This window comes from Triticum dicoccoides, chromosome 2A, assembly GCF_002162155.2.
Source record: "Triticum dicoccoides isolate Atlit2015 ecotype Zavitan chromosome 2A, WEW_v2.0, whole genome shotgun sequence".
Classification (NCBI taxonomy): Eukaryota; Viridiplantae; Streptophyta; class Magnoliopsida; order Poales; family Poaceae; genus Triticum; species Triticum dicoccoides.
The window spans coordinates 410,256,159-410,265,486 of NC_041382.1; the positions used below are offsets into that span (position 1 = coordinate 410,256,159).

At 48.4% G+C, this 9,328-nt stretch overlaps 2 protein-coding genes across 2 annotated transcripts; one reads left to right on the forward strand and one right to left on the reverse strand.

The window, feature by feature from the left end:
• Positions 1-1,337: 1,337 nt before the first annotated feature.
• Positions 1,338-3,580, forward strand: LOC119354727 (pentatricopeptide repeat-containing protein ELI1, chloroplastic-like). The gene has a single exon (XM_037621471.1). It carries the CDS (start codon positions 1,369-1,371, stop codon positions 3,241-3,243), a length of 1,875 nt encoding a protein of 624 aa, XP_037477368.1. The 5' UTR covers positions 1,338-1,368; the 3' UTR covers positions 3,244-3,580.
• A 785-nt stretch (positions 3,581-4,365) lies between these two features.
• On the reverse strand, positions 4,366-7,686 carry LOC119354728 (F-box/FBD/LRR-repeat protein At5g22700-like). Its single transcript, XM_037621472.1, has 3 exons — positions 6,579-7,686; positions 5,996-6,169; positions 4,366-5,104 (listed from the first exon to the last, which is right to left on the reverse strand). The coding sequence occupies exons 1-3, from the start codon at positions 7,605-7,607 to the stop codon at positions 4,778-4,780; spliced, it is 1,530 nt and encodes a 509-aa protein (XP_037477369.1). The 5' UTR covers positions 7,608-7,686; the 3' UTR covers positions 4,366-4,777.
• Positions 7,687-9,328: the final 1,642 nt, after the last annotated feature.

Sequence of the window (9,328 nt, forward strand, 5' to 3'; positions counted from 1 at the left end):
TTTTATAGCATATTCGGAAACTGTAGCAAAGAGTGGAGAAAAATCAAAACTAGCACCCCGTCGGCCACGCGTGGGCCGAAAAGGGTGTTTTCGGCCTCCCTTTGGCCGAAATGGACTTTTCGGCCTTGGCTTGGCCGAAAAGGTGCGTACCTGGGTCAAAAAGACCTTTTTGGTCAAGAGTAGGCCGAAAAGTCCTTTTTGGTCAGAAGTAGGCCGAAAAGTCCCTTGGGCCCACCTTTTCACGTTAATGGTTGACCGAAGTTGCATGGCTCCACTCTTCGGCTTACGTTAGGCTGAAGCGTTTTTTTTTAAATTTTGGTACATAAATACTGTGCAACCACTATCCATCTTAGACACTGAAAAATATATTTCCGCGCAACCCTTTCCCCTCAATATTTCCCCGTCAACTCTTTCCCGCCATCCGTTTCCCGCCAACCCCTTCCCGTCATATGTTCCTGCCACCCGTTTTCCGCCAACCCTTTCCCTCCATACCACAGTATACCATTAAATAAATTCTTCATATTTAAAAAAATGGGATAAAAGCGCAAGCGATAGAGTCAAAAACCTGACCTCACGCTCGGTATATGTGTTACCAGCCAAATAGGATAGCATCTGGCTAATGTATTTATATAAAAAAATAATTTTTTATATACATTTAAAAAAAGGGGAAAGATTTTGAGAAACATGATTTTTTTAAAATACGAAGAATTTATTTAATGGTATACTGTGGTATGGCAGGAAAGGGTTGGCGGGAACATATGGCAGGAAGGGGTTGGCGGGAAACGGGTGGCAGGAATATATGACGGGAAGGGGTTGGCGGGAAACGGGTGGCGGGAAAATATTAAGGGAAAAGGGTTGCGCGAAAATATTTTTTTTCAATGTCTAAGATGGGCAATGGTTGCATAGTATTTATATACCAAAATTTTAAAAAAAATCGCTTCGGCCTAACGTAAGCCGAAGAGTGGAGCCATGCTATTTCGGTCAACCATTAACGTGAAAAGGTGGGCCCAAGGAACTTTTCGGCCTACTCCTGACAAAAAGGACTTTTCGGCCTACTCCTGACCAAAAAGGTCTTTTCGGCCCAAGTACGCACCTTTTCGGTCAAGGCAAGGCCGAAAAGTCCATTTCGGCCAAAGGGAGGCCGAAAACACTCTTTTCGGCCCACGCGTGGCCGACGGGTGCTAGTTTTGATTTTTCTCCATTCTTTACTATAGTTTCCGAATTTGCTATAACATGCATCATAGTTTTGAAAAAAAATCCCCAAACTAGGCCCGTCATCTTGCGAGGATAAGCTGCGCAGTGAGACTGAGCCAGTGAATGACGCGCCACTCCCTCCCTCCCGCCCCGCAGTCCGTCGCGGCCTCCCACATGTCCGCCGCAGTGCTCCCCTCCGTCGCCCCAGCCAGGGACTCCGGCGGCCACCATGTCGCCCTCACCGCCGATCGCGCTGCGTCGCTCCTTGCCGCCTGCTCGACCGCCCGCCGCGCCTCCGAGCTTCACGCGGCCGTGGTCCGCACGGGCCTCGACAGCGACCGGGCCGTCGCCTTCCGCCTGCAGCGCGCCTACGCCGCGTCCGGCCGCCTCGGCCTCTCGCTAACCCTCCTCCGCCGCACCCAGGACCCCACCGCCATCTTCTACACCTCCGCCATCCATGCCCACTCCTCCCGCGGCCTCCACCTCACCGCGCTCGCGCTCCTCTCCGACATGCTGTCCGAGGGTCTCCTGCCCACCGCCCACACCCTCTCCGCATCCCTCCCCGCTTGCCGCGGACTCGCCCTGGGGCGCGCCCTGCACGCGTACGCTTTCAAGCTGGCCCTCTCCGGCGACTCCTACGTCGCCACCGCGCTGCTCAGCATGTACGCGCGGGCGGGGGACTCCGCCGCCGCTCGTGCTCTTTTCGACGAGATGCCAGATCCGCACGTCGTGTCTGTCACGGCGATGCTCACCTGCTACGCGAACATGGGGGCGCTGGACGACGCGCGCAGGCTGTTCGACGGGTTGCCCAGGAAGGACTTCATCTGTTGGAACGCGATGATTGACGGGTACACGCAGCACGGGAAGCCTAATGAAGCGCTCCAATTGTTCCGGCGGATGCTGAGATCGAGCGTTGAGCCTGACGAGGTGACAGTTGTGCTGGTGCTGTCTGCGGTTGCACAGCTTGGTACGGTGGAGTCAGGGAAGTGGCTTCATTCCTATGTCAAGAACAGTCGGCGTGTTCAACTCAATGTCAGAGTGGGCACGGCACTCATTGACATGTACTGCAAGTGCGGAAGCTTGGAGGACGCGGTTGCCGTATTCCACAGCATTGGTGACAAAGATATTGTTGTGTGGAACGCCATGATCAATGGTTATGCAATGCACGGAGATAGCAGAAAGGCACTGGAGATGTTTGTGCAATTGCGGGAGCAGGGCCTGTGGCCGACAGATATCACCTTCATTGGTTTGCTCAATGCGTGCAATCATTCTGGGCTGGTTGAGGAGGGCCGCAGGTTCTTCCAGTCAATGGGGCATGAGTACGGCATTGATCCCAAGATCGAGCACTTTGGTTGCATGGTGGACCTTCTGGGTCGTGCGGGGCTCATAGAAGAAGCATTCCATCTTGTGCAGAACATGACAATAACACCTGACGCTGTCATGTGGGTGTCACTACTTGCTGCATGCCGGCTTCACAAGAACATGGCGTTAGGCCAGCGGATTGCGGACTTCCTTGTTGCCAAGGGGTTAGCCAACTCAGGGATGTATATCCTCCTTTCCAACATCTATGCAGCTGTCGGTAAATGGGAAGAAGTGGCGCGGGTGCGGTCGATGATGAAGGCTAGTGGTATCCAGAAAGAGCCTGGGTGCAGTGCTATTGAGATAGACCGCAAGGTATACGAGTTCATTGCGGGGGATATGAGCCACCCCTGCACCAATGAAATATATGCCATGTTAGACAAGATGAATGGCCTTGTGAAGGAGCATGGACATGTTCCGCAAACAGAGCTGGTTCTGCATGACCTGGACGAGGCCACGAAGGAGAAGGCACTTGCGGTCCACAGCGAGAAGCTTGCCGTTGCATTTGGACTGATAAGCACGCAGCCTGGGGCAACGATCAAGATTGTCAAGAACCTACGGGCGTGCTCTGACTGCCATGCAGTGCTGAAGCTGATATCCAAGATCACTAACAGGAAGATCGTGTTCAGAGACAGAAACAGATTCCACCATTTTGTCGACGGGTCCTGCACTTGTGGAGATTACTGGTGATGCCGTTATGGCATCTCAAACTTTATGCACGGTAAATAGGGCTACTAACATTTCTGCTCTGCTGCTTGTGAACTGATGTACGATGTGCCTATGTGTTGTGGAGTTAATCTTAAAGAGAGAGAAAATGGAGAAGACAAATCGGTAGTTGAGATATGATGCTGATGTGTGAACTGCGTTGGGAGCAGCCAAGAATTTCATCTTTCACACTATTCAAATTTACCCTTAATACACTGTTAGCCATAAAGTGGTGGACAAGTATAAATGTCACTTGCAAAAATAGGAAGATTTTTGTAAAGAACCTTTATCTTGTCTGTATATCAGCCATAGTTTTGTGTTAGGTTGTGGCTCTGCAGGGACATGAAATGCTTTTAATTTGAATTCTTTCTTCCTTCCCATCAAAACAAAAATATACCTCCCCTAATTCTCTGGTACATACAAGTTATCTTGTTTTCTGTGATTGCACTCTAGATTGTGAACTGATACTTTGCCACGCTCTTGCTCATGCATCTAGGATTATTTCTTGTTACTGTTATACCTACAGGTACTGGATTACTCTTTCAGTGAACTGCATGAGTGGGAAAGCTGATTTATGACAAATTGGAGCAAGTTTCTGTCAGTTCACAGCTTTTAGAATTTCGGATAGCCCGCAGATTATGAATTCAGCCAAGATTATTTTTACTCAATTATGATTTTATGTTTGTGGCTAAGTTATTTCTTGACAGTATATTCAGTGCAGTACCCAACATTTTCCGTGTCACTTGACATATTTGGCAGGTTTCAATTAAGCTGATGAGTTTTTTTCTGATGCACATGCACACTGATTTGAGAAACTTTTTGCTGTTTCCTCGCTAGCAATTTTGTATTTGTGATGTTCCACAGCATACCTTTTGCAGCTTGCTGAATTTCAAACATTCTTAATTTGAGTGTATATGATGTAGCTGTAGCTCCTGTGGGAGTAATTTTAGTTGGTTCTAAATCTTGATTTAAACAAAAGAATGCAGATAGGTGAAACGGGGAAGAGGACCGGACAAAGGAAAAGACCGAACTGAAGTTCTACATAATTCGACATTTCAACGGCATGGCATGCTCCAATTGGTGACATAGGTTAACGAAACTTGTACATTTGCAGTTGAGAACATAGCTTTATAGAAGCATATCTTCACGCCACAAGATATTAGCTTGTGTCCTGACATGAAACATGATATAACGGCAAGTTGGCAACAAATATCCAGTTCCTCTATAGTTTGCAACAAGGGATGGTGAGAATGCAAGGATCTTCTTTCAGAAAGGAAAAAATATTTGCAAGGTATGCAACTAATTCACATCAAGATACCGCATCAAGAGCATCAGGGCCCGAGACTAAACTGCACAATGAGCAGTGCTAGGCGGACGACAAAACTTGGACGACCAGCGCATGACGATAAAATCCAGCCAGGGAATCTTGTCCACAACCGTGCAATGTCCGCTCGATTGTTTGGTCGTGCATAGATCGGCCACAGTCTGTCGTGTGTGGAGCAATTTCACCGCACAATTACTATTCACAACAGTCATCCGGAGTCTTTGGGAACAGGCTGTCGGGCGGTGCATTCGACACCTTGCTCGTATTATAATTTATTTCGAAACAGGTCCCCAGGTTGCCCAAGCTGCAGAGCTCCTCACTTGGACTGGCCAGATGATGGAGTGTTATCGTCATCTTCTTTATTGCCGTGGACACACCAAACAGCATATCCACAAAGGCAAAATCATGTTTCAATCCTCTGAAGTTACGGATTTCCACTTCGTCAAGGACATCCAAGGTGTAAGATGTACTCCAGTTCTGTTGCTGACCACAAGCACAAACCGATGTGCATGGTGTATCCACCTGAAATAAACAGACAGTATGCTCAAGACTAACTGAAGACAACAGAGGAATGGTACCAAAAGGTCGAGATGTATCATCAGCAATAGCTATCAAAGAAATAGATCCTTGGTGCAAACATAGTGCTATGAGAAAAACATATTTTTGTACAATAGCACCAAACCTAAGTATATATATGTACCACCAGTTGCCAGTTATCCATATTTAAAAAATTGCTTGAAATTGATCTGAGGCCAAGGCCTCTAACAGCATCTGTTGGTGCTCACTGCTCGCATAGACACCATCAGTTGGGCTCGCATAGGCACCAATCTTTGTGACATGTGTATCCGGTCTTCGAAGTATCTTTCAAATGTGTGAGGCCTAACTTGACATCCATTTGAACTGCTCCATCTCAACATAGCAGTGGAGCTTCCATCAAAAAAGAAAAACATAACACAGGAACTAAATGGTAGAGGATCATTTCACAATAGTTTTACTGGAGACTAAACTAAAGAAAATATAGAAATGTAAAATATATAATGGCAGAAAAAAGAAAATACCAAAGTGGGTTGAAGTAGAACTTCAACAGCCTAGACTACTGAATCAGCTACAAGATCAAAACTGGGGTCTGGACATGCATGAGGAATTGACTGCATGACTGAAATCAGGTCAATTTCATAGTTTCATGGCGTTCATGTATTTCTAATCATAAAATTTAGAGAAAACCAACGATATTAAATCAACAGAATATGCTGTTAGCAGATCAAGCCTCAGTGTGAGAATGGCGTAAATGCTTTTCAATCAATTAACATCACTCCAGCAATAACCAAAGTACCCCCTCTGTATAGAGATCTAAACGCTCTTGTATTTCTTTACAGAGGGAGTACTACATAAGAGAAGTTCTCATAACTTTACCTCTAAGTTATCAAGTAATGTCAGCTTCAGCTCTCTAACACCAGGACATTTGCTCAGCAGATGGAACACAGAAGGCCCAATTGCATGTCCTTTTGTGTGTAACCACAGAGACAAAATCTTAATGTTGGGAAGCTTGGTTATGATACCCATCAAGTATTCATACTGACTTAAATCCTGCAAAAGCAAAGGAAGACAGCCCAAAACTGAACAATGTAGTTTCGAAAGCGAACTGTCTATTCATTAAGACTACTTTTTTTACAAGCCAACAGATAACACAATGAACTTGTTTGAAATTATGTTTGCCACTGAAGATTTCCACGGTATAAGAATGAACAATTGCAATGCTAATTCTCTAGAAATATATTCTGAGTTTTAGCCTCAACTCTGAAGTTTGACATGATAATATGATCTAAGCAGTTTAAATAATAGTTGTTCCTGTTGTTCCAATGTTGAGTAAGTCATAACAAGCAAGTATACAAAAATAATCTATTGAACTCTAAAGGTAATTTTGTGGCATCAGATTGTAGCTTCTTACTAAGTACAGTAGTAGTGTATTTCCACATTAAAGAGAAGGTGTACTCACACGTTGATAGTTCAGTTTGAGGTCAAGGCAGGAGACAGTTGGAAAGTGCTGTAAGAGCATCACATAATCCTGAAGGAGTGCGTAATCAAAGCGCCCATAAACATGAATGTCGAAGGTGGTCAGCTGCTGGAGATTATGCACGTCACTGAACAGTACGAAGCTCGGATCAAATGCATCACTCCACCAGAGAACCTCCAGCCTCGATGCATAAATGGCAGCGACTGGCTTCCTCCAAGCAAAGCAAGCGTGCACATTCAACGCTCTGAGCATTGGCGCAACAACAGTGAGCTCCTCAAGTCCATGCAGAATATCCAATTCAAGACGCTCAAGTGTCTGCGAGATGATGCAGAGGCTGGCCACTCCCCGGGCCCTTGCAATGCAGAGCTCCCGCAGCGCCGGGCACCGTGGCGACGAGACCATGTCGCCGAGCTGGAAACCACACTCCAAATTCACGTGTTCCAAGCGCAGCTCAGTGAGCCTGAAGAACACGCCGGTCGGTGGGAGCCCCAGGTCGACGAACCCTAGGCGGAGCCATACCTTGGCAGCCGTCTCGAAGCAGGGCAGCTCGAAGGTGCGGCACTGCCAGGACAGCGCCTCCGCCTGCCCCTTCTCCTCCCCCGGCGTCCTGTTGTAGAAGTAAAGCTCTCCGCCTGCGATGAGGCGGCTCGCGGCGGTGCGGAGCCAAGCGTTCGCGCCGGTGTCGTCGCGGCACGCAACGTGGAGGAGGCGGAGGGCCGGGCCAGCGGCGAGCGCGGGGCCGACGGCGGCCGGGTCGGAGGGGAAGGGGAATCGGATCTCCGGGAGCTGGGCCCAGATGCCGCGCCAGCGGCGTGAGAGGACGCAGGTCCGGGCGGCGGCGGGGGTGGAAGGGACGCGCAAGAGGATGGAATGGAGGATATCGTCGGGGAGCGCGCTGAGACGGTCGCCTAGACCGCCCGTGGAACCCAAGGAGAGCTCCTCGATCTCGGCGGCGAGCTGAACGGTGCCGCAGTCGCCGTCGCCGCCGTGGTTGCCCACAGGAAGAAGCATTTCGGGGAGGCGAAACCGCTAACGGGCAGTATAGAGGCCCAAAGTTATGGTGGAGCCAAATAAGGAAGGTAGGTCGGTAGGTCTTAACTGGGACGTAAAGCCTCGTCATATTGGGCTTCCCTGGGTCCTTTTTATGTGGTAGCTACTGGCCCAAACTTGACAGCTATTGCAGGAAGATTCACCGATTCTTGGACTTCCATGTACCCCTCTGTCCCAAAATAAGACACCTGGGCCTGTTCGGCAATCCACCTGCTCCGTGAATTCAAGGATCTGCAGAGCACCTGTTCCCTCGCTCCGTAATTTTTAACTTCAACTCCGCCAGCTCTGGGAGCGAGAGTGTGGAGCGGTGGAATGCCGAATAGGTATTTATTTAGTATAAAGTTAAGACACTTATTTTAAGACGAAGTGAGTATGTTTTCTTACCGAAAATGATAAGTACTACACACATAAACTTTGAAAAAAAATATGGCAAGTTTAGCAACGCAAGGATGTAAAGTTAGTTGGCAAGCACGACATTTTTCTCTCAAAAAAACTGAAGCACGAAAGTTATCATCCTCGCGTCACTAAACTTGCCTCGTGTCACTAAATTTGCCCTCGGAAAACTCAGAAAAGAAAAAAACTGCCCTTGAAAATGTTCGAAGTTGCCATGTGCTCGTAGGTGGCCTTCAATACTTATCGTTTTTTTTTTCTTTTTGGGTGTTACTAGGAGCTACTGCATGCTAATCTTTTCTTCTTGCGGGGGTAAAGGAGGTAAATGGAGATTGTATTAATTTAGGGTGGCATGCTATTCATACAAAGGCTTAAAGCAACTCTAGTAGATCCCGTGAATCCCCTCCCCATAAAATAATCGCCATTTCACAGAACCAAGACAAAAAATCGTCTCGACCAGACCCCATAAAACGGTCAGTCTTGTAAAAAAAATTGCGGGGACATGCATATTTCGACCTACACTCGCCAAATCTTCAGTTGTTCCCCTGTTTTGCTGCTCCCTCTATCCCATGCGCGACTTTGTGGGAGGGAAACTTCCGCCCCTCCACACCACCATCACCCTCAATCTCTTCGGACCCGCGTCGTCCCTCTTCACCGCGCCTCTAATCGCCGGTATGGAGTTCCCGCAACCACTGGCCGTAGCATTTCATGCGCTACCGGCTCCATCAGTGCCGCCTCGTCCTCTCGCGCCTCCTGCAGCCATGCTCCCCGCAGCTGCTCCAACTCCTTGCACCACCGACATCAAGCAAAAGTGTCAAGGGAACCACGCCGTCCATGGATCCATGCCCGCCGTAGGAATGCTCCCTCCCATCGCAATCTTCGGCTCGAGGATGACCGCCTTCTCCACCCCCTCTGGCAGACGACCGAAGTCGCAATTGAAGGGGGCAAGAAAGAAGGCAGCCACGGCGTGAGGGTGGGTGCCTCCTCCACCCCCTTTCGCAGGCCATGTGCTTCGCAATCCCGTTAACTCCACTAGCGCCCACAACATGTTCGATTAAACATCGCAGAGGTAAAAAAAATTCCCTTTGCTCCGATGAGCTTTACTTCATTTCCTTAGTGTTTTGGTCGTCGAATTTTGTAGCTACAACATGGATACATCATATGCCGACTTGTTGGAGGAGAACAAGGTGGACTTGAGTGCTCCACTTGACGCTTTCGATTCGGGCATGCAACCAGAGGTCGAAGCTGAGGTGGACGCGAGGGGTGACGACTATAATGAAGTAGAGATGGTG

Excerpts from the sequence above, each read along its gene's own strand:
- LOC119354727 (XM_037621471.1), top strand. The coding sequence starts at position 1,369 with ATGTCCGCCGCAGTGCTCCCCTCCGTCGCCCCAGCCAGGGACTCCGGC.
- LOC119354728 (XM_037621472.1), bottom strand. The coding sequence starts at position 7,607 with ATGCTTCTTCCTGTGGGCAACCACGGCGGCGACGGCGACTGCGGCACC. Across the intron at positions 6,170-6,578 it reads TCAAACTGAACTATCAACGT|GATTTAAGTCAGTATGAATA; the intron begins GTGAGTACACCT and ends TTGCTTTTGCAG. Across the intron at positions 5,105-5,995 it reads CATTACTTGATAACTTAGAG|GTGGATACACCATGCACATC; the intron begins GTAAAGTTATGA and ends TGTTTATTTCAG.